General features: G+C 40.0%; 1 protein-coding gene across 3 annotated transcripts in view; it reads left to right on the forward strand.

The window, feature by feature from the left end:
• grm5b (glutamate receptor, metabotropic 5b) overlaps window positions 1-25855 on the forward strand; it is a 71510-nt gene that overhangs the window by 3536 nt on the left and 42119 nt on the right. For 2 of the 3 annotated variants that reach the window (XM_056374084.1, XM_056374082.1), the window contains exons 2-6: window positions 3910-4303; window positions 4916-5353; window positions 5554-5668; window positions 15770-15844; window positions 16411-16585. In XM_056374084.1, coding sequence (XP_056230059.1) covers window positions 4148-4303; window positions 4916-5353; window positions 5554-5668; window positions 15770-15844; window positions 16411-16585 — 959 coding nt within the window. In that variant the 5' untranslated portion in view covers window positions 3910-4147. Of the gene's footprint in view, window positions 1-3785; window positions 4304-4915; window positions 5354-5553; window positions 5669-15769; window positions 15845-16410; window positions 16586-25855 lie in introns of all 3 variants that reach the window. The other variant, XM_056374083.1, reaches the window with a different exon arrangement.

Raw genomic sequence — 25855 nt, forward strand, 5'->3', positions numbered from 1 at the left:
AGGATAAGGTCATTTATTATCATAGCTTATTTATTTAGTGAGACTTGGTCAGACTGACAGGAAAATCAAATTAGCTGTAGCAGTCAGGCAATATGTAACACAAGAGAGTTACTTTTAGGAAAAAAAAGTACACACATCTGCATGTTGTGAGTGTTGGTGTGTCCTAGCCTTTGTGATGTTCTTTGTGTGAGGACCAGGAACAGCTCCTTGTGGCACTGAGCTGGACCTCATTTTTGAAACATGACAGCTCATAGGGATGTTGATGTTGTAATCATGCTGAAACTTGTTGTTTCCTGGGGCTCAGGTGCAAAAAATTGTACCTCTGACTATTTGGGAACAGGAGGCACATGGAGACACATTGTCATACGCCCACTCAGCAAAAATCTTCCCTGAATAACTGAAGCTTCCCAAAATATTGCTGTTTCCTTAAATTGTTAACACAACAGAAAAAACCCAACATGACCTATTTTAGCTGTCAGCAAATAATTTAAGTAACACAATGATATGGTATAATATTTGTCACGTCACTTAGTTTTCTACTGTAAAGGTGGTAGGCCTATGTCGTTACATTTACAGGAAGACACTGACATATTTTATTATGTAAAGCTGTGTATGGCCTCTCATACATGTGAAACTCTTTGCTGGCACTCCATTTATCCTTACAGCGCTGGTGAAGTATGTCAGTGAGAGTAGAGCACATGTCAAGAGGGTGACGCAAGATCCTCTTTACATTTATGTTGGTGAATGCACATCTGTTAGTGTATGGCTTAAGAGGTGTCTGCATTTGCCATTAGCATTTTTGTGTCTCTATGTTTGAACGTGTGTGGTGAATAGAAATGTGTTCAGTGTTTTTTATTGATGTATATTTGTTTTAGGATACTTTCTTTTCTCCTTATTAAAGCAGCCAAAAATATGCAGTCAGTAAAGTTAAGCTGCTTAAATGACGAAAAGAGCAACTTATATCTATTTTGGAAACTCCAGATGCTGACCCCTGCCCTGTCATTAATTACAAACACAAATGTGTGTGTGTCATACAGAACAAGATAGAAAAAATAAATATATTTGCGTACGAGGGATACTTTTAAATAAATTGTCATTGCTATTGTCCCTGTTTAATGTACAGTAAATTAAATGCTTTCTCAACACATAAAACAGAGTCAGCACTAATGAAACACATTGACTTAATGTGAAACAGAGAGGGAGGGAGAGTGTTTGTTTCTGTCTATGTTGTGTGTTTATGTCAGTGTAAAAGTTGACTTGGAAGGTTGTATAATGCCCTTGTGGGTAGTTTGGATAGAACTAGAGATATAAATGCCTAATGGTGTGTGCGAGATGTTTGTTTAGGGAATAAGGATTTGATTTTCTCTTCTTTTTCAGCCACAGTTAGGCCCACACAATAGAGACACACTGGGTGTGTGTGACAGAGACACACAGCATGTATGTGATTGAGTGTGGATTGCACATGTTATAGGGAAAGAGAAACATGTTTTGAATGTTTTTTTTTTTTTTTTTTGGTGAGTGGGAATGTGTCTATGGATATTGTAAGGAGTGAAATTTTAAGTGAGAAGATCAATAGAATCAATGATCAATATAAAGAGATTGGGAGACAGAGACAGAATTGCGTCATTGATAGAGACAGAGTGTGTGTGAGCGAGAGCAGAGTTGTTTGATTTGTTCATTATTGGAGCAGCAGTTGGCCCTGTTGCCATCCTAACACTGTCATGTTAATTACGATCAGTGTGACTCCCTGTCCCTTGATGCCTCTTTTTTTATTGCGCTCCCCTTCTTTTTCTTTTTCTTTTCTTATCTCCTCCTCTGTCTCCGTCTCTCTTCCTTTATGTCTGTCTCCATACAATTCGCCTTTCTCTGTCAACCCCCTCCTGTCCCCTCTTTTCCTCCTCTCTCCATCTTCCCTCCTTCGGTTTTTTCATCTGTATTCTGTTTCCCTCCCTCCATTTCTCCCCTTGTCCTCCATTTCTACATTTCACTACACCCCACCTTCATTTCTTTCTCCTCCTTTCTCTCCATCTCCCCGCTTCCTCCCCTTAGCTAACCACCAACATCCCTGTCACGACCTTGATCCTGTTTTGCATAAGCAGTTGATGCCATCCTCTGCTCTCTAAACTGTCCCAGCTCCCCTGCCGTTTACGGTCAATTAAATTGCTCCATTGCAGTGAACTAAAGTATTTGTATAGCATCTGAGGTTAAGCAAATTATAAGACTTGCCCATTAATGCAGAGGGATGGCTACTTGAAAGTTTACTCGTGGGAGGAAACTGTTTGGCTGTCTGTTAAACACAGTATGCTTGGTGTATTACTTGTAGCTAGATGTGTCCTGTATGTCTGTTTGAATCATCCAGTTAGTGGCTGACTTGCCCACATTTTGCAAAGGGGATTTTTCACTGTTACCTAACCTCTGTTTACACTTCATTAAATGGATGCATTCTTTGGTTTATAATAACAAGGCACATGCAATAGTCTACCTTCTTTCGTAGAGCAAAAGGAATATAAAATCCCCCTGGATGCACACTTTTTGCCAACGGATGTGTAGTAGTCAGTATTGAAAACAATTTAAAGTCTAATGACAACGATGCAAGGGGGTCAATTTGAAGAGTATTAAAGCCAGTATTATAGTACTAATACCATTAAAACAGCGAGAGAATAGCCAATGACATACCAAGCTTGATTTGGTTAGAGTCGAGGGGCTGAAACTTGAGGAATGAACATGGCTTTTCAACGGTGGAATTAATCTTCAAGGACCAAAACAAAATGAAATTGAAGAGAAAAATGGGACTGCCAGTGGTTTTATGTGACCTTGTTGGCGTCATAGTTTTACGAGTGAGTGCTGTATAAAACTTGTCAGACAACCAAAGAGTCCTCACTGCAGCTGCAAGGTGTGACACGCTGTTGTGGTTATTGATATTATGTTGACACAGTGGGGAGTATGATGACTATGCTCAGTCACAGAGATTTAGTGCTGTTCCCCAGGAAGAGCAGGACAAGGCTTCAATGCTGGGCCAGTGTTTGTAAAACCTCCATACATAAATCAAGAGTACTGGTCTAGAGCCAGTACTCCAGTCATCACATTAAGCTTCATTAAGAGCAAACAGTTACTGCTTATTATGTTGGTAACTATAATGGCCAATTGAGTGGCCATTATATTGAGTTCATTTGCACGGTTTGCATGTATAGTGAGATTGACATTTGCTGTGAAATGGGTGCACATAAACATTGCATCAAGTGAGAGTGAATGATATGAGCTCTGGCTTTAATCACACAGTTTGCCCCACTTTCTGTTGGTAGGTGAAAAGTAAGGTTTTGAATGGAAACAGGTTATAGAGGACATAAAGTGTTTGGACTTCATTCATATGTGTTTGGATTTTATCTTCAACTTGATTGAAGGTATGATTTACTTAAACTACTTGTGTTTGCTGATCTGCCAACAGGTTTGCCTGTTCATCTGAGATGTGAATCTCACATCAGAATTTTTATTTATCTCATGCACCGGACAATATACTAAAGTAATCTTTGATAGGTCTTACATCATGAGGAGAGCCCTGCACATATCAAACTGATGAAATTGTAAAAACATTTGTCGTCAAAGTTTATGAATGCATGTTTGTAAAGAAGGTCTGTCAAGCTCAAGATATGAGGTAGTGTCTGCAGCCAGTTATTATATTAAAGTAAATGGATCAAACCAATAAAATAGATGAGTCTGTTTGGTTAGTGTGAAAGCCAGCGCCAACAAATATGTTCAAATTCTAACAAAGTCTTTTCTGCTCACAGGTTTATGTGAACATGTCTGTCTTTCACCTGTTACTGTGGAGACCAACTCTGCCTTATAATTGGGGGAGCCTGGAGTTATGTCAGCCAATGAGACTTAGCCCAGATTTTCTTTTGAATTTCCCAGGTTGCACTGCTGCACCTGTCTCAGCTGTTGCAGTGATGGTGCCACATTGAAATCCGAAGGACAGAAAAACAAGTTACAAGAAAGGAATATATTGAAATCATCCATATTCAAAAACTCCTCTGTGCCACAAGCTCTTGCCATGGAGAGGAAAAGTTTTTCTTGGACAAGTAGTTCCCTGTGACGGCTCTACACAGCAAATTTGACACCTGCTTCTCCTTTGTTAACTGAACGGACCAAGATGATGCTTTGGCTGCTGCTAGTTGTGTCCATTTGGGTGGTGTCTGATCAAGCTGACTCTGCCCAGTCCAACGAACGGCGGGTTGTAGCACACATACCTGGTGACATCATCATTGGAGCGTTGTTCTCCGTCCATCATCAGCCTACTGCTGACAAGGTACTTTTGTGTTTTTTTGTTTGCATATGTCTACAGGATGGTTTGTGTGTTACAGAATTACAGGAATTCAATTTTCATATGAATTTTCACATTCTACTCCCACTGACCTCATCTACTATCCTTCCTGGTTTTCTAAAGAAGGTATTTGAAAATTATACAGAAGTTAAGACAAAAAGTGTGTATAATGATGGTCCAGAAAACTTACTGGAGATAATTTTTGGACCAATATCTGATGTGTTGTACAGAGTCATAATGTTGCTCTGCTTATTAGGACCTAATTTGTAGAATGGTACCTCTGTGTGAGTCCATGAACATTCAGCCTCCATTAGCTGACCCACTGGCATTTAAGCTTTTTCCATGTCATGGATAATTGCAAACGGAAAAAAATAACTCTGAGAACATTGCAGCCATGTGAACATAAAACCAATATTAGTCCAACACTGAAGCAGTTATGTGTTAAAAGCGCAATTAGAATTTTTTTTTTTTTTTTTTTTAAATGTGTCTGAATAGTTAATGCTATCCTCACTAATGTCAACATTTAGACAACATTGTTATCTAAATGTCAGTGCAATTTAACTGTATTTGATTTCACCTTCCGCTCTGCCCGCACAGGTACACGAGCGCAAGTGTGGCGCGGTGCGAGAGCAGTATGGCATCCAGAGGGTGGAGGCCATGATGCACACACTGGACCGCATTAACAATGACCAACACATCCTTCCCAACATCACCCTGGGCTGTGAGATCAGGGACTCCTGTTGGCACTCAGCTGTGGCTCTGGAGCAGAGCATTGAGTTCATTCGGGATTCACTGGTCTCCTCTGATGAGGCAGAAGAGTGGGGTGGAGGAGGTTCTTGGGGAGGGGGAGGAGGTGGAGGAGCAACAATGAAGTGTGCAGACCCCTCTGCCACTCCAATGCGGGGGAAGAAACCTATTGTGGGTTTAATTGGACCGGGGTCAAGCTCAGTGGCCATCCAGGTCCAGAACCTTCTTCAGCTGTTCAACATACCACAGATTGCCTACTCTGCCACCAGTATGGACCTCAGCGATAAGGTGAGCCCATGCGCCTGTAGACAAATTTAGGCAGATGTAGGCGCATAAATATTTGAGAGAATCAGTTATAGAGAGAATATATTACTGCTGCTTTGATGTAATTTTTATTAAATTATCTAAAATTACCCAGTACTTTAGTGAATGTTCTAGATGTTCCTGGATAACTCTGCTTATCACTGATTTAATTTCCATTGTTTTAGAGCCTTTATAAGTACTTTATGCGGGTGGTGCCTTCAGATGCCCAGCAGGCAAGAGCTATGGTGGACATTGTCAAGAGATACAATTGGAGCTACGTGTCTGCTATACACACTGAAGGTAAAACCACCCACACATTCTGTCTCTGACTTTGGCTCTGTTCGGACCTGGCATTAAAATGCATCTCACATGCGCCTCAAGTGACCACTTGTGATTGGGTCTCACTTCCCTGCTCTATATGCAAATAAACACATACATAGTTTCTGGTTGTGAAGACCAAATGTGTTCTTTTTGGCCAGTTGTGTGTGTGATGGGGGAGATGCAGAGAGACAGAGAGAGGGGCTGAGAAAAATCAATGCACTGTGCACAGCTCTACAATGAAAGAAGGTTTTAGCCATTTGAAATAGTAAAAATAGATTATCAATATGTGGCAGTGAGTGTTGATATTGTCAATGTATGGGAAACATGGTGAGAAGTGTAAAACTATTTTTGGTTCATTATGAAACTGTGCCGGGACAAATTAGACTATGGGAGAGGATGTCAGTTGAGTCTGTGGCCCTTCAGTGTGGCCCAGGACACATTCGTGTTGACATTCCTAAAAGAATATGACCAATTCCGAATGTGGTATGAACGATCGGATCTCAAATGCATCCTCAATGTGTTTTGGGCGCATTCATACCTGCACTTAGAGCTGTCTGGTTGTGATCGAATCAGCAAAGGCACGTGTTAATGCCAGTTCTGAACAGGGCCTTTTTTCTTCTAAGCTTGACATTCATGCACAATTTGTCTTTTTCTTTTTCCTGTTCTCTCTTCCGCTCTCTGTCTCTGCCTCAATTTATTTACCTGAATATTTTATCCAGGGTGCTTATTTTAATTGCAACAGTACTCCAAGTGGAGAGTCCTTATATGTCCAATTGTAAAATAAATTTTTGATGCTGCACAAGAAGGAACTATTTGAGAAATTATAGCTGAAAAGTTTTCTAACAAGACAGGAGCATTTTCAGTGCAAGGACAAGAAGACAGAGAAAGATAAGACAGAGAGGAATATAACTGACAAGATCCGTCGTACTGTAGCAATACTGCAGCAGAGAGAGAGGCAGAAGTGGTTTTTAAAGGGATGAGTTTTCAGCTTATGAATGAAAATGAGATAGAAATGGAATTACTGTAGTTTGGTTGAAACTAGCTAGATGCCAAGAAGTTGTTTCAGCAGTAGTGTCCAAAAACAGCAGAAATGGTCAGCAGGTAATGGCTGGAGGATAAAGGCTGGAACAGGGTCACAAGAACAGTTGGTTGCCACACAGCCCGAAAATAAGCATCCGGGGATCGCAGGGGTAAGGCAGACATTGCTGGAGAGCATAATCAAAAGAGGATGGGGTGTCGAGTGTCATCAACCTCAAAGTTTTTTCTCAAAATATGTGGCAGGATCTTCACAAAACTGTGAAGTGAAATAAAATGAAAGGGACAAGGAAAAGGTGTGTAGGTATGAAGGTTTACTGTATAAACTCTCACTCACTCACTCACTCACTCACTCACTCACTCACTCACTCACTCACTCACTCACTCACTCACTCACTCACTCACTCAGTTGGCAATCAGGTTGAGTCATTTGGTTCACTGGTGGGAGATAGTGTGACAGCTACAGGAACTGGAGGACAATGCAGTAAGTGTGTGTGTGTCCACTGTAACAGGGCTTATTCAACCTGAAAGCATGTGATAAAGAGCGATAAACACACACACACACACACACAGACACACACACACACACACATTGAGAAATCACCTGAGGGCATTATAGCAGCATTTGACTTGAGGTATGAAGTGTGTGTTTGTGCGCATGTATATGAGTGCACACTGCATACTGATGCATATGTGTACATTACGATATTTGTGTACTGGGAATGAACTGGAGGAGTAGGAGTATGGAGAGTTCAAGATGAGGCAAAAATGTAATGTGATGCAACAGCTGATGTCAAACTCCATGTATAAAACATACTGCACAAACATGGACTGATTTGCTTGTATCAGCTGAAAATAGTTTTAACTTGTAAATTATTAAAATAAACTGCAAATGACTGCTTTTTAGAATATTGATGAATACAATAAATTTTTCTGATTAAGTCGTGTAAATGTAAAATAATGTAGAATATTTACATCATTGTTATTGTTCTCAATTTAAGGGGAAATTTGGGTATTTGCCAACCTCTGTCTATATATATGTATATATGCATATAAATTTCAAAGGGATTTCTTCGCAGATGTAAAAACATTTGCAAATCTTTCTAAATTTGTTTATGTAAATGATGGGTTACAGACAATTTACCCTGCACATTCTTTGCAGTATGGTGTCAGAAATAACATTTGTCTTCTCTTTGACATTTATTTTTGCCTCCTCATGAGACGGCCTCCATAGGAGGTGTGTGTGTGTGTGTGTGTGTGTGTGTGTGTGTGTGTGTGTGTGTGTGTGCGTGTGCGTGTGCATGTGCGTGTGTGTGTGTAAGCTTGCTGGTCTGATGCTATTAATCTTAGTGGCAAGACAGGGAGGTTGTGTATAGGCAATTGTGTTTGAGATACTGCCTGTGGCTGTGTTTGCAAATGTGTTTGCTTGGCAGGAAAGTATTGGTCTTCGTATTTCCTCAGACAGGCGTGTTTGACCTTGGAACTGGTCCTCAAGGTCGGCTGCTGCCTTCTCAAACACAATCTCTCCCAGACACAGAGAGCCAGAGGGGGGTAGGGTGGCAGGGAGAAGACGGAAAGAATTAGGAAGGGATGGGAAAGTGAAAGGAACAGAGAGAGAGAGTGATAAGGCGGAGAGGCAAGCGATAGGAAAGGCATCAGAGGAACGGAGGAGAGGACAAGGAGAGAGGTGGAGAGAAAGGAGAAGGCACGGAGGAAAATGAAGGAGGATGTGAGGAAATGAAGGGTTTATTGAGGAAAATGGAGGAAGAAAAATGGGGTATGAGGGACAGGAGAGAATGGGCAAAGCAATGATTGTGTTGCAGAAAACCACAGAAGACAGGGTATAAGGTGTGTGTGTGTGTCTGTGTGTGTCTGTGTGTGTGTCTGTGTGTAGTGCTTGGGATAGATAAGAGCGTACAGGAGTTGCCGATTCAGAAAAAGATGGTATGGGGTCTTAAGTTTATTGAGACTCATTAATTCTCTGCATTAACATTTTGCATCTGGAGGCAAGAGACGATGGAAACTGATATGCAAGAAACTGAATAATACATGTAATATCACACAGTAATTACACTGAAGTAATGAAATAATATTATTGGAGGGGAGAATACTGTGGGTATTACTTTCTCATTGGGAGATTTGAGGGTCTCTAGGCTAGACAGAATCTCAATACAGCAGTGGCCGCAATGCTAAAATCGATGCGCAGCCCACTGCTCTTTCTTGGGGGTGTGAGATGGACATGTAGAAACGCTCTAGCTAAGCACGTTCTTACAACCATCAAAGCAACGTAACAGGGTCAAGTTTTATGGAAGCATCTGTCCTGAGACATGACATAATGCCCGTGTTTGCAAATCTAACTTCTAGAGAGAAACATTGAGTTATAGTCAAGTTCTTACAGTTTGTATACACAGATATCTTTTCCAATGCTAAATTTATAGAATAAGCCATAAAAGTATAGGCACAGCAGCAGTATAAGATTAATTGTAGGTAGGACAGAATAGTAGGATAGTTCTATAATCATCAGTTCATTTTATCATTTTTGCATAATTATTTTGTTTCCAAGCCAAAGGGTAATTTACCACAGGAACTAGCCAAATCAGACACAATAGACAGACAGACGGACAGACGGACAGACGGACAGACATAGATATTTTGCAGTGCAACCCAGATGATCTGTGTTACATAAAATGCGATTAAAATCATTATTAAAAACAGGATCAACGGAACTGAAAGGTCAGTTGCATAAAAATATGTGTATATGCAAATAATAGAATACTACATATTTGATACTAATACTGTCATTTAGCTGATGTCTATGGGGCTTATCACTCATATGGTGAATAGCAGCAGAAACACTGTTATTCCAACACACTGAAGTCTATGCCTCAGCACACAGAGGAGCGGTTGTGAAGTCTAACAGATAGTGGAAGAAGGGCTTTGTAAAGCACCTTAGGGAGACCAGCCTGAAGCTTACAGTGCTCCTCTGTTTCACTAAGCACTTCAAAGGGGTAGTGAGGTGTTGTCCATTGTCCTACTATTTTCCTTCAATCCACTATCATCCACTTGATATATTGCTTATGTATATGCACTTTACGTTTCAGATCAAATGTGTGCATATTCTGTGTAATATATACAGTTTGTGAACAGTGTGATAAATCATACAGATGGATGCATTTGTAATTGTTCAGAATGTATTGTATGAAAGAGAATCAACACGATCATCCACCACTACATTGCATTTAGTGTTCCTTTGTTTCACTCTTTCTCTCTCTCTCTCTCTCTCTCACTCATTTCTTTCTGTTTCGCTCTGTTCAGTTTGATTCAATTCAGCTCAATGGGTTTTATTGACATGGAATTTGACATGTGTCACCCAAGCACACTCCAACAGAAATTGATCAATCTCTCAATAAATCAAGATGTCAACCTTCTCTCCACCAGTCCTCTTTAGTCTCACTCCCTTTTGGTCTTTCTCACTTTCTCTCATTTCTTTCTCCTGTTTGTCTTTATTGACTGTTTTGATCCTATCTGTTTTCTCTCCCTTTCCTTTCCCATCACCCCTCTTTCTATCATCATCCCTTTCTCTCTGTCTCTGTAGCCTGACATGCCCTTTGCCTATTTAACTGTGATGGCCTTTGCAGGATTGAGGAAGATGAAAGCGGGATGGGTTGGGGAGGGCAGTGTAGAGAAAGGCATAATGAATAGGAAAGAGGAGAATGACAGAATTTGCTCACATTTTTGCCATCGTACCTGGTAATGTTGCATAAGGGTGAAGATTGGGGGTCATGGGCCAGTTTCTGGTGGGTCTACATAACACGAGCTCTTCTGTGTTTTAACGACTCTGGGTCACAGGACTACCGCCACTCAAATTGGCTGGTGTTCAGGTTTCAGAACTCATGTTCTGGGAATCCATTTAACTGCTTCTGTTAAATCAGATGGATTGCTTGGGGCGCCTCAGTGGCTCACCTGGTAGAGCACGTACCATTAGGACTCAGTCCTTACTGCAGCGGCCTGGGTTCGTGTGCTGCATGTCACCCCCCCACCCCCACCCCCAACTTTCCAGTTTCTCTCCCACTGCTACTCTAATAGAGGCATCGAAAAGGCCCCCCCCCCCCAAAAAAAAAACAAAAAAAAAACATGAGATGGATAGCTTTCCGACGATCCTGCTGCCCAGGCTCTATCCATGATATCTATGAGGGACTATTAAATAGAGATTTCTTATTGGCATTAATGTTAGTAAGTTTATTATGGGAGGAAATGTCTTAGCTGTTGCCATGTTAGAAAAAAGTTAAAGACATACACTGTCTGGGGATAATATATGTGCAGAGCAATTGTTTATTATATCGGATATGCATTTACCGAACCTGTATATGAGGATATGCATAAATACAATATTTGCACTGATTTATATTTGTGAGTTTGTCTGTATGTTTGCATTTCAAGCAGTGTTAGGACACTGCATCTCAAAATTTCTGCTTACAACTCAGCTGTGTACTGAGTTGTATTTCAAACAATCAACTTTGAAGAGGAAATTTAGGGACGTTACAAAACGTAACTTTAGAATGTTTTTTTTATACTACTTTCTTTTGGATTGACATAATCTGAAGCCTAACGTGGGTTTTATCCTAACCTGGACTGAATAATAATGGTTGTAGCCGGATGTGGAATTTCTACTTGCCACTTTGAATCCCATAAAGTAAGATTTCTGGGCACAGACTTCTGGGCACAGACAGCTATATGGTCAGATCCAGAGTTTGCTCAGTAGAATAACCTGAAAACTGTGGAGAAAACCATGGTTATGGTTATAAAACTGCTAGTATGCATCCTGTCTGTAGCCTGGAGCTATTTCCATTGCAAAAAATAGGGTAACATAGGCATGCACATATAATTTTAAATTAATAAAAATATATCCAACAGCTGATTTTTAAAAAGACTTAGACTCTGAAAGTCCTAATGGTTAGTGAACCCTTAAGGTCTTCCAGTTTTTCCCCTAACAACATTCAATTAGCGGTTTGAACTGAGCTCCTAATGGACATTAGTGTCCTGTGGTATGTCTTGCAGGAAATTAAAAAATGATCATACTAGGATATGAATATAAATTAAATTAGTGATTGTGAATACAATCTTCTCCAGCTTATATAAACTCCTGGGAGACTGTACTGGTCTTACCAGACTAGAGAAGTGTCCCATTTGTAAGATTTGCATCAGTCATTGAGTGAGTCACTGCATTAACTTTTATTGAACAAAACATTTAGCCATTATGTTCAAGCTGCAGGAATATGATCTGGGAGGACACTGAGCAACTTCCAAGTGCACATCCTTCACATGTCTGGGAGAAAGAAACACATACACATGACTCAGAGACAAGAACAACATGAACACAAGGGAGAGAGACAAACCAGGAAGGCTGGGACTATAGGAGTATAAAGATCCAGATACAGATCCAGAACATCTGGAATGAGCCAGGGGAGAGTGAAGGTCTGAGTATGACAGATAGTGCAGCATGGAGAGCCTGAGTGAAGGGAGAGGACAGGAAGAGGGAGATAGGCACACAGCCTGGACACTTGTGCTTGAGTGATTTATCAAACCCAAGTACATGAGTGAATTATCAAACAGAGGGTTGCAGTGTAGTGGTTATCAGGACAACACTGTACGTACAAGGTTTAACAGATTCATTGAGACTGAGACTGACTTGCTGACAGGAGAATGGCAACAGGCACAAGGTGTGAAGTAATCAAAGAATAAGCCACTAACTGAAAGTTAAGGTGTTAAGATGAGTTTTGTTCTGATTTAAACGCTTCAGCAGGGAGGTTTTTCCAGAAGAAGGGGGCTCGATAGTAGAAGGCCCTGCAGCCACCAGACAAGGTGCCCTGCATTCTGAGAGTGAAGTGCATGGGATAGCATTTAAGGTTTAAGGAGATCAGACAGGTATGAAGGAACTTGCAAGTTAAATTTTTTTTTATGTCATTAGAAGCAACTTAAAGTCTGATCTGATGTGGATAGGGAGCCAGTGAAGGGAAGCTAAAATAGGTGTTATGTGGTCAAATTTTCTGGATTAAAATTTTTGCTGCAACATTTTTGAATTATTTGAAGACATGGTGGCCTGAAATCAAAGCCTTACAATAAGGTGCAAAAAGATTACTGTTAAATATGTGGGATGAAAGCTGCTGAGACACAACACTTTCTAGTACTTTTGAAAAGAATGGAGGGTTAGAAGGTTTTGGACATGTATCAGCCATGTAATTCTGCAATCTTGTCTAACTCTGTATTTGACAACAGTATGAGTGTCAGTGAGCCAGTCTGCCTCAGGGTTTTACTATGCTTGACATTTAGCTGCAGATGTTTGCAACACTTCAGATGTGATATGGGGTAGTGGTGGCATTGGTGAGGATTGAGAAAAACTGGAAAGAGGCACAGAAAGAGGGGTCATGAGGAATAAAAGGAGAGGGCAGGAGGATGCCTTTTTACTTAATAATGTTTAAATTTTTACCGCGTGTTGTTTTTCTGTGGGTGAAGGTGTGACAGGAGGGGATGAGGCTTGAAAAAAGGAAACACACAAGGAGGGGCAAAAGGGGAAAGGCAGGGAACATGTAATTGCATGTAATAGAGCTGATAAGAGTGACAAGAGGATGAGGATGGTAATTGAGAAGGAGTAATGGAAGAAGGGTGAGAGGGAGGGGAGAGGGAAGGAAACGAGAGGAGAAATAACACAGAACCACCTGTCTCTGTAGCTTAAATTTTACTGGTTGTCTTCCTGCTGCTGAGAAAGTGGGGGTAGAAGAAGCAAGTAGCTAGAGGAGGAGGCGAGGGACCCTTCAGCTTTTCATTTGATTGCATGTTGTAATGTATTGTAATATGTCAGATGAATAGCAAGATGAGGAGGAGAGATCAAAGTGTTAGAGGGTAGAGGAGCACAGTGAGAAGGATTTTTTTTGTCCTTTTTTATCTTTCATGTTTTTCTCAATTTTTTTTTTACTTTAAGCTGTGTTTGTTCTTTTCTGTTTATCATTAAATGGATTTAAATATAGGGATGAAAGAGAGATACAGCTTTGAGAGCAGCAAGAGGTAAAAGTGACAAAAGCACAGAGGGGTAAACGGAGTATAAGGACAACAGGCAGAAACTGTGAACGTGTGATCTTTATGCCGGTGCTCCCAGTTGGTTTTTACAGTGGGAGGTGATGAAACAAAGGAAAGTTACCACACGTGTGAAGGGAGTTTGCGGTAGATGTACGGTATATGAGGGGCTATGCTCCAAAACGTGATGGTCACCATGGAGCTAATGGCTACTAGTTGTGTGTGAGTGTACTTCTGTTGTGGGCTTGGCCTGTGTTTGTGCTTGAGAGAAATCAAGCCCAAATAAAATCAGAGAGAGTGTAAAGTAGGTGGATAAAAGGCATGATTGAGGCAGTAAAGAGTAGGTGGGTAAGGTGAATTAAAGCAAGCAGTGGGTGCAAATATCAAGTGCAGAACTGTACTTACAGAACTGAAGTTTGAGGGAATTTTCTGTGGTTTGGCTTTGAATGTAATAATTGGCTATTAATCCTCCGTCTTATTTGCATTTCTATGTACTGTATTTGATCACAGTCCATGTCAAAGCTGATTAGGCCATTCAATGATGTTTTTCCTTTTTTACCAATACTAACATCAAAACAGCATTATATTCCTCAATATGCAGGTATGTCAGTGTTGCTTGAAGCTATCCTGTAAAGTCAAGTTAATCTGGGGTGCAGCTGTAAGGGAGAGAAGACAGACTGGATCCTACTGTTGTCTTTTTTGGTTGAAGCCTATCTGAAACTCATGAATGTGTGTGTGCGTGGGTTTTTACTTGGGAGGGATGGGAGTATTTGTGTGAAAATGTGCTAGTAATGTTAAGTAGCATGGAGAGACTGAAAAGGAGTAATAAAGAGACGCATGTCAAGCTTACTGAGTGAGAGAGAGAGAGAGAGAGAGCGACGTCTCACACATAAATCCCTGTTGAGACCAGAGTGAAGTAGGTTACAAGCTTTATCGATTTCGATGATGGTAACAGTATGAATGTGTGTGTTTTTTGCATGATTCTGTGTGTGTGTGGGTGTGCGTGTGTGTGTGTGTGTGTGTGCGCACGCGTGCAGGGGAAGGACGGTCTGTACCATCTGTCTCCCACTCCTCTCACTGAGACACTAATTACAGGACTTTACACTTTGCTCCACCACACTCATCATTGGCCTGATACACACACACACACACACACGCGCACACGTGCACACACACACATACACATGCACACACACGCACACAGACACACACACACGCACGTGCACACATACACACATACACACATACACATACACATGCACACTGAGATTCAGCAGCGGTCAGGGATTGTGGGACCACTTCTGCTTTCTCTGTACGTTTCCTCTCCCTCTCTTTTCCCCTTTTCTCCTCCTATGCTTTCCTTTCCCGCCATCATTTGCCATCTCTTTTCCCTTATTTCTGTCCCTATCTCACACTGTTTCCCTCATTTTTTCTCACTTGACCTCTTCTTCTTTCTCTTTATCAACTTAAGTGGAGAACAGATCAATGATGTCTAATTAGGCTGCAATTCATTATTGATAACACACACACTAAAAAAGGAGGAAACATTAGAGATAACAATCTCATTGAGTGAAGAAAGAGACAAATGCTGGAGAAAGTGAGATTTTTGATCATTTCTTCAATTAACATAGAAGAAGAGAAAGAGATAAAAAGGAGAAGAAGAGAAATTAAAGAGGGGAATCCTATCATATTCTTTGCCAGTGTGTAGAACCCTTCATTAGCATAAATTCCAGGTCACCCACTTTCTCTGGCAAAGAAACGGGTGCCACTGTGGGGAGACGCTTTCTCTGACATAAATGTGAGCTTTAAATGATTAGTGCAGTAAGAGGTGGGTTACTGCAGTGGGCATGGTTTTGATAACCAGAAGGGATCATTCCTTAAACCTTATTTCACACCAAAAAATCTGTCTGTCGCAAAATCACAATTGAACTGATCAAAAACTCTCCCGTCCTTACCCTTTCTTTTGATTTCCAGGCAACTATGGTGAAAGTGGGATGGAAGCGTTCAAGGACATGGCGGCCAAGGAGGGCATCTGTATCGCCCACTCTGGTAAGAGACTCAGATCAAGACAACCTCACTAATTTCAATCAATCCCAAGCATCATAGAAACTTCTAGTCCAGTAAAAACTGGATTGAGCTTTAGTAGGTGTATAGTTCAGTGTTGATTCAAACAAAAAAGCATAAAAAGCAGATGTACAACTGCCAGCATTTTTATACCCAGAGGAAAGTGCTGCTCACCATTAGGAACAGCTCCTCTGTCAGGGATAGTTTTGGCCCCATTGCTACCTCTTACATCTAATTTCGTCAACACAGACACCATGGTGTTGAAGGTAATTTGAATTTAATTGCAGTCTCAGCTTGCAGACCTGCACTAAATAAGAAGACATGTTTTATGCTAAAGGTCAGGTTGTAAGATGACGTGTTTCTGGGTTTTATTTTCATGGGAAGACTTGCATTTCACACTGTGGTAGCCAGGTGGTTGATACTTTAGCAAAATGAGATTAAAAAACAGAAACACAAAAGCAAATGAAAGTTAACACCTCAGTGGATTAAGAAACAGAGATCCAAACATATCAGTTAATCACATAACAAGTTTGCATTTGACTTTCCTCTAGGCAAAATCTGGAGCAATGCTGGAGAGCAGAGCTTTGACCGGCTGCTGGAGAGACTGAGGGCTCACCTGCCCAAAGCCAGGGTGGTGGCGTGTTTCTGTGAAGGCATGACTGTCCGCAACATCCTCATGGCCATGAGGCGACAGGGACTGGTAGGAGAGTTCCTCCTCATCGGCAGGTCAGTGGAGCTACACAATTAATTTCTTTTGTGTTAGGGTTAGGTTTGATAGAGCTTGGCGATACAGCGTTTCTCCAAAGAACACTGGTCTCTGCCTGTGTGTCCTGCAAATTACCCTGTGGTTATTAGATAGTAATTACATAGGTCGGGAAGGAAGTATGTTTGACCATTTGTGCACAATGTGCATTTCTCTTTATATTGTGCTGTTGTTGGTTGTTGTAACGTATTCAGAATCCTGCTTTTGCCGGTGTCGGTAACAGGTAGCTCACCTTGTGCGTGCGCTTGTAGAATCTATATTTTAAAGGCTCATTTTACAGATTTTTATTTCTCTGTTCTGTAATAACAATGTTTCTTATAACATTGTTTCTCAGCCATTGACTTTCTGATGCCTCCCAAAAATATATATTTAAATAATTAAATTAATATAAACATGCGACGAAGAGTTGATTATTGGCTTGGACTAACGACTGCTAGTTGTCTAGGAAAATCTTTGGTCGGGGCAGCCCAACAATTTTATAACTAATGTGTTCCATGTTATAAAGCCAAGCAGCTATTTTTAAACTATGTGATCCATGGGGATTTCATTGGATGTTTTGTAGAGAAGTTCGAGAGGCAAAGTTGTAGCTCTGTGTTCTTCTCTAAAATAACCCTCCTATGAGAGCTATTGATGGTCATAAAAAGAAAGCTATTAGCATTAAAATAAGATCTCAGCTGGTAAATATCTACTTCAAACTAATTTCAACCCAGTTATTTACATAAAATGTTTACCCAGCTGGTGATTGTTATAAGTAACTTCAACATGGTGTTTGACCAGCAGTGCTGCTTGTATTGTCCCACGTTATACTGCACACATCCCCTGATGATTGTGACTGATTGAGCTGTTTGCCTCAAATATTTCCCGAATGAGTTATTTGTTAATTTGTACTATTTTTGTGACAAATTTTTTTTTTGTGAATTACTGTTAAGGAAAAGAATGATAAGCCTAATAGACCAGTCACTGTAATTAGCTTTAGCTGTGGGATAGATACAGACATTTCTCCTTTTGTGATCAATTTAATTACTAAACTGTTTATCTTAAAATGTGCATTTTTTTCTTTTGATGCTAGTGGAAAAATTTATTTAATTAATTCAATGGAGGTGATCTGCTTCTGCTATTACTGCAATAAACAACTACAGAAAACCCTGGTACATGTGTGCTGTACAGTACAATGGTAGCCAGGACTTGACATTACCACTGAACCATCAGCAAAGTTCATCCTGTGATTAGTAGGCCTGGTGGTGTCTAACTTGTGTTTAATGAGTCTCTTTTGAAAACTGTTTTCAAAAATAAAAATTAATTCACACATCAATTTAACTAATTGAACCAAAAGTTGCAAAATCTTTGTCTAGCCTGTGTGAAATGGTGGAGCAGCACCCCTGGGATCACAAACACAGAGAGGCACACTGAATGGTATTGAATACTTCCTAAACAGAGTATATACTTCTGTTCTTCAGACAGCAGGAGACTTTAACGCCCTTTATGTGTTCACAAAAACACACTCTTGAATTTTGGAGGTGGTTTTCATGTTAAGCTTTGCTCTCACTTATATGAATTACTCCTACAATTCACTTGTGAAAATAACCTTCCAAATGGATTTATATCTACATCGGTGCATGTGTATGTATGTATGTGCGCATTTATGCATGTGTGTATTTGAAAGTTGCTTCTAGGCCCCTTGAGTTTTGGTTGCCATGCCAACTGAGTAATTAACATAAGATGAATAATGATTTTAGCACCTATGCCAGCCAATGTGCAGACAACAAAATAGACTTTGAATAGATTGGAAGCATTATCATGTGATTACCATCAAAATGCCACAAATATAATTCTATTCAATTCTGTTCTACTCTTCCCCCAGTGATCTGAGCTGTGTCACCAAATCGTTGCCAGAATCATTTTTGTTGTCATCACCACCATGAAGTTCATTATCATCATACTCATCTTACATCATCATCATAATCATCATCATCATTGTCGCCATCCTGCTGAGATTGAGGTAACATCTCGAACCATACCAAAATTAGATTTTCTGTGTTTCCTGTTTCGCTGGGTTTACCTTGCCATTAGAGATAAAAGTAGAAGCAGAGAGAGAAAGATGATAAAACAGAGAGAAATCCTGTCCTGGTAGAATCAAAGGGATGGATCAGAAACATTCATAACTTTGATATCCTGTCATGGATTAAGTTGTTTTTAAACTGTGACTATTTGTGATACAAAGGCCTTGATGGATAGTGTCAGTTCAAATACTCTTACATGGCAACACATCTGTTTTGAGTGCTGGCCCAAAGCTACAGCACAGAGGAGAAGCTCTCAACAGTGCTCTGCCCTCTTCTAACAACTGCTGTAAATGTGCCTTTGAGCAAAGCACTTAACCTCCAACTTGCCCAGTGGAGCTGCTCAATGGCTAGCAGTAAGAGACCAGGGGAGCCTCCAAATACGAGTGTGTTGAAGTGGATGAAAGTCAGGCAGGAAATAAAATTCTCAGTCAGAGTTAGAAGAGCGCAAAAACCCAATTCACTGCTTCAGAAACCTGATGTTTGTTTCTTAGCAGGGTAGCTGTAAATCAAATAGAGATTCTGTGCATTCCAGTAAACCCAGTTTGTGGTCTTGGTTAAAAGCCAGTGTGGGTTCCCATCCTTGTCTCTGCACTACTGGTTTGTCTTTCTTTCTCTTATTGGTTATACAAAGCGCCTGCATGGAAAGTGGGATCAGGGGCATGATAGGAATCTCTCTCACAGTGCACTCTTCTGGTGGAGCTCATTGCTGTCTGTGTAACAGGTTGTGTCTAGTATTGTGTGCGTTGTGTTTTGATGAAGAGGCCCAGGCCAGGATATCTTTGGAGGCCATCTCCATTTGTTTTGACAAAAGAGGTTAATAACAAAATCCTCTGGTCAATCGTGATTATGTAACTTGAGCTCCTACACAATTTAAATGACACAGGAATATGTTGACTTACTACTTAATATGTTTAAGATGGCAAGTAATCTTATCAACATAATTTAACAGAAAGGCTAAAATATGGAAATAAAATATTAAAATATTAAAAAGGGGAGAGACAAACGCAGGAGGCATCCTTTATAGGAGGGACCCCAAAGAAATGAACATCGTGGTACAGAAACCGAGTCTCTAACGTTCCCCATATTGACTCTGGAAGGCTAACATGTCAGGTTATAACTATCTACACTCATTTTGTGTAATTCTAATAATGTACTAATATACTAATAATGCTAATACTAATATACTAATAGTGTATATTTGACACTGTTATACATATAACTCTAACTCCTCTTCAGGACAATAGTAAAATAAGCAGTGACAATGACTCCCAAATTCCCAAATAAGATGGAAAAGAGAAAGAGACTACTTTGTTTAAAAGAAATAAATAAATAAAAAAGAAGATGAAAAGACCAGTTATGGGACACATGCACTGGTTCTGAAATTTGACACAGCCAGTGCAGTTTGTCTGTATTCCCATTTTAACAACTTCAACCAAATAAAACGTTACATGGAGTTCAATGTTAAATCAAATCAACTTGTTCCAACAGTGAAACTGCATGTAAATCAACTAAAGCTCTCGCACCATTTGTCTTTCCACTTTTGTAAAGAAAACAGTTTTCCAAATTTGAATATCAAACTTAATGGCTTGTAAAACCTTTTTTTTTTTTTTTTTTTTTTTTTTTGCAGCACATCCCGTAGTCTCTGACCAGTCTGTTTCGATTAGGTCGGTTAATTGAATATCAGCCCTTGTGAGTGTCTGTATCATGAATGGACTGTAGTTTTAAATTGGAGATGGTCATGGGTGGATACCCTGCTCACTGGTGGACTGTGAAAGGAACTTCTTATCAGTTCAGTTGGGCCGACACTCATTTAACACCGGGTTAATTACATTACCACAAGAACTCACAAATGATGATGAGGCACATTATTGAGTTACCTGTGGCAGATAACCATGGTCTTTAATAGATCAGAATGAAATATCGCAAGATTTCTGGTGCTCAAGACTGCATTTTTACTGTTTGAGGTTACTCATGTTGCTGCCTGGCATATAGGAATATAAGATGAACACATTGACTCTCTAATTGTCTGGAATATTGATGCCTTCAACACCCTGCTCCTGATATATAGCTGATGTAGGTAACCTTCATGTAGACATTGGTAGCAACCTCTCACCCTTACATTGTTTCCTCTGAAGTTTGTTCTCCTTCTAGGTTGGGCTCTGACATGACAAAGAGTACCTGCACTATTCACAGTTTTTCAATTTTGATGTAAAAATTTCACTTCTGATGAACTGATCAATTCAACAACTTTCTTAGTAAATATATTTTTATTATATATATATATGTATTGTGCATTTATAAGTGATGCATATGGACCCACAGTTGGAAACAGTGATAATAACATTCACATATTACTACATCAATATTAACATTAACACATAAACCCAAGATTATGCCATGTAGTAAAATCTTTAGAGGTTAGACTATTTGCACAAAATTGCCCACTGCATTTTGTCGATTTCAAAAAGCCTCAGCAGTCGCTCAGTTTCAGTGCCTTTCTGGTTTTAGATTTTTTTATGTTGTTCTTCTAGAAATAATCCTAAAAACCCACATAAGGTCCTCGGGCTAACTAACACATCATAAGAAAACTATGTCACTCACACACGCGCACACACACACACAGTCTGGATTTGGAGCCTGAATGTATCGATTGCTTCTGTCCTATAATTCCTCATGGTGCCAGCAGGCTACAGACCCATTAATGAATAGCTGGGCTGAGATAAATATCTATAGCCACATGGGACACACAAACACACCCTGCACTTATTCACACACACACACACGCTTTCAAGCACAAATGCACAAGCTCTCATGTCATTAGTTTTTCTCTAAATATACCTCTTTTTTTTGTCCTGAAAGAAACATTTCCTTTCTTAAATTCAGATGAGCTTATATTAATGAGAGACATGTATGAATGCGTTTTGAGCCACCACTTGTAAAATGTTACATTCCTTCTTCCCATATTTTGCAGCCATACGTAAATGCCACCCCATGAAATACATATTACATAAGTCCGAACACACAGATTTTGATGACGCATCTGGCATGGTCCTGTAGCAAAATATGGCCAAATGCTGTTAGTTGTTCAAATCCTAACTCGTCTAAATGACATAGTACAGAATGACTGTGTGTGTGTGTGTGTGTGTGTGTGTGTGTGTGTGTGTGTGTGTGTGTGTGTGTGTGTGTGTGTGTGTGTGTGTGTGTGTGTATGCACTGCACACAATAAATCTACAATCTACAGTATGCGTTAGTTTGTGGAGCGAGTGTATAGATGTATGGCTCAGGCAGCTGGAATTAAACACACATACACACATCCTCACGCAAAAAAACATTGATGCACTGTCCCTCCTCGCAATAAATTTCCAGCCAGACCATGCAGGGCAGCCAGTGATAATGGCTATGACTTATCATGTGGTTGACTTCACAGCAACAATATCACTGTATTTTATGGTCAGTCAGTATAGTTTGAGATATGTTTCCCTCTCAATCACTGTACCCGCTACTGTACATCCACTCCATCAGTGCTCTTTATAAATGGCTGTTTTTTGTCATTTGCAGCTGTTTCACAACCGATTACAGTAGAACACTCTCTGTACTTTACATGTCCCTGAGGAGAAGTAGTTAAAAAAATGAAACCAGCTAAAACATTGTCTAGAAAGTATAAATACAAAGTGTACAACTTGATAATAGGTTTATACCAGTGTATGCAAATCTTGCAAAGATTAGGTCCAGCAGTGTGGTCGCATTGCCACGGCAGCCAATATGTAACCATGGTTGTATTGTCTGTTGTAGCGTTCATAAGAGGCAGATTTTTTTTGTCAGAAGAAGCCACTTTACCGTTGAATGAATTGAAAGAGAATAGTTTGAATCAAAAGTCAAAAAGCAGCCTCTCTCTGGAGATCATCCCGCACAAGTCTGCACCCCTTCTGCCTGCTGTTGCCATGGAAATATGCCCTACCATATTTGGATGACTCCAGCATAGCAGCTGGGGTGATATGTGGCGCATGCGCATGTCTTTATGTGAATGGCTATGTGCATGCGTGGGTGCATCTATATATGAGTGTGTGACTGTCAGTGAATAAAACGGTATGCCGGGTTTTTCTGTAGCTAATATTGAGAGTGCCATTAACAACATTCAGCACTGTTAGAAGAAAGGCTTAGTGACAACGCTAATGGGCCTTTCAGTGACATTCAGATCAGAACCTGAACGCATCTGTGCCGATTTTCTACAACCCCACTGTCCTCTCATCTCTTGTAGCTCTCCTTCCTTATCAGTCTGTTCCTCTACCCTCATTCTCCCTCTCATTTGTGACTTAATCTCATTGTCTTTCACTCTCTGTCACTTTGTCCCTTTCTGAATCCAGCTGCTTGCTTTCTGTCAGAGTGCTAGAGTGTGGTGTATGAGAACAGAGACCCTGAACTGATCGTTTAACAGAGGTCAAACCCCTGCAGTGTCCCACTTCACACCACAGCTGTCTCTTAAGGAAGCGATTCCTTGTGGTTTACATCGAGAGAAATTTTAAAGGGATAGATTAAATGGCATTTCGTGCCAAAATATCTGAGTGTCCCAAGATGTCTCAAATCAGCCCGTTTTTAAATTGATTTTTAGCGGATTGTACACCTGCAGTGAGTGAGAGCAGATCAAAGACTTGGTGGGAGCAGAGGAGGGAAACTGAGAGAAGAGGGGAAGGAAAGATGCAGAAAGGAGAGGAATAAGAAAGAAGGGAGAAGATGAGTGAAGAGAGGAGAGATTAGCAGTTTGGGGCAGAGCAGACAGCAGAGAAGACAGGTTTAGTGTGTGTGTATGTGTGTGGCATTTATATATCATGGTAATAAAAGATTTCTTGTCATACATGAAAAGCAAATCGCTCACAGTAGGAGCATAATTTACTCATCACTCTTGCATTTGGGATGTATCTGCACTTGCAGACACACATTGACACACAGAGGTGTTGAGACAGACACTTGCTCATACTGTACATGCACTCATAAACAGGGTCTGTTCCAGTCTGTGAGCGGATATGGAGCTGTGTAATGTTTCTTAGTATCATGTTAATTTACTCTCAGAATAAATGCATTTAATTGTTGAAATTATGGAAATTAATTTGACTCTTTTCATAGCTTTGTAATAAAAGACTGCTGGTAATTAAACACGGAAATATGTAATGACGGATGGATAAAAAAGGAGGGAGAGAGGGAGACGGAGGAGATTAACAGAAATTTGTTTTTAATGTGTATTAGTATACTGTATGTGTGTGCTCAACTGAGCACACACATACAGTACATGCATGCACACACGCTGCTTGTTCTTGACGCTGTTGCTGAAATGTGAAAACAGTAAACAGTCAGTCTGTTGTAACTGGGTTTCAAAATGTAACTTTGGATATCTGTGCTAATGAATCTTGTTCTTGTTAACAGCTGCTATAAAAACTTTACCAGCATAGCAGTGTGGGTACTTAAGTCATCATAACATTCCCTTGGTCCTCTCTGTCCTGCTGGTAATACAGACAGGTCTGAACTACAGAGGGGTGACACTTTATGTTGTTTTTTCCTTTAAGTTTTCTTTGTATGGTGTTGGACCACCATTTGCTGCCAGAACAGCTTAGATTCTGAAGTGATTTTTTCCAAGTCACTTCAGGAAGAGTTTCTCTTTTGTTTTTCCTTACATATTGCACTAAGGCAAACGTATCACACATCAAATGTGTGCTGTCGACCGCAATTTGTGATCCTATTTACTGAATGCAGGTGTCACTTTTGTCACTGTTCCTACTGAAACACTAGCCAGTGGAGTCTTTGTGACTGAAGCTCTCGCCATCCGTACCAACAATGAACCCTCTTCCAAAGTCACTTAGATCTTTTCCTCTTACCATCTTGATACAAAATCAGAATAAACCGGGCTTGCTCAGCATTTTTATACATGATGCCACACAGCATGAATGGTTGTTAATTGTTCAATTGTACCATGCAGTACCTGTGTGGAAGCATTTGCATTTTTTATGTTACTCTTTTTTCTTTCATTTATCACCCCTCCTCTTGTTGATGTTTAACCTACAGTGGTCTACAGCTCCTGGCAGTTTGGTTTTATTAAAGGCAGCTAAAATGACAAATACACAAATGTGAAGTAATATGTCAGAAAAAAGGCCAACACCTTTCAGTAATTTGATATGTATATATTTTATGAAAGTACCGTTTTTATCATTGTTATTGATATTCTTTTGTTGTACAACATCAAGCCCTTATTCTATGATTTTGACAAAGGAAGGAGCTCATGAAGCAAAGTGCCTTGGATCTGTTTTTTCCTTGGTGTCAAAAGTGTCACGCACATATCAAAGAACTGTCAGGTTTATGTCTTCACATTTTAAACCCCAGTGAAACTCTACCTTGACTTTCAATTTCTGTTGTCAGTTTGGGTGAAGTCCTCTAAGACAGTCGATCAAAAGCCTGCTGAACTGAAACTACCCAATATCAAAGAATTCTTTATTCAACTCACAGGTGTTTCACTCTCTTTCTGTCTCTCTGTCACTACCTGTCTCGTTCTTTTGCCCTGTCTCCTTCTCTTCCTCCTCATGCTCCTGTCTTTTTGACACTTTACTTTTCTCCTTCTTCATGCCTCTGCTTTTTCATTGTTTCCTCTCTGGTCTCTATGTTTAGCTTGATGAGAAGGTTTCGCTCATGAATGTTTGTCAGAGTTGAGTAGAAAGACTTACAGAGGTATTCAGAGATGAACTGTTTTCCTGTTGCTGAGAGTTTTCTCAAAGAGTTGCTTTTCACCACGTACAATAATGAAGTATTGTCTAAATACATGACCACACAACTACAAGAAAAAATAAAAATAAAAACATTCTTTGTTTTAGAATTGCAGCTGTCTTGTTTCTTTTAGTTGATCATTGTGAAACTCAGGAGAAAACTGCCAGTTGTGGGTTTGACTAGTCCGTCCAATTCCCAGCCTGTCCTCCCATTCATTTACTGAACAATGAGAATCATAATTCTGTCTCTGCAAAATACAACTAATTTCAAAAATATAATCATATATTTGAGATTTTTTTTAAATCTAGGAATGTGGAGTTATCACAAATGTTTATAATAAAAAACTTTTCTTTGTGGTTGAGAAGGTTTGGTAAAGCCACAGCTTTAACTCTTAAAAATCCCATGGAAGTGACAATCTATAGTGTT

Source organism: Seriola aureovittata, chromosome 4 (assembly GCF_021018895.1).
Source record: "Seriola aureovittata isolate HTS-2021-v1 ecotype China chromosome 4, ASM2101889v1, whole genome shotgun sequence".
Lineage (NCBI taxonomy): Eukaryota > Metazoa > Chordata > Actinopteri > Carangiformes > Carangidae > Seriola > Seriola aureovittata.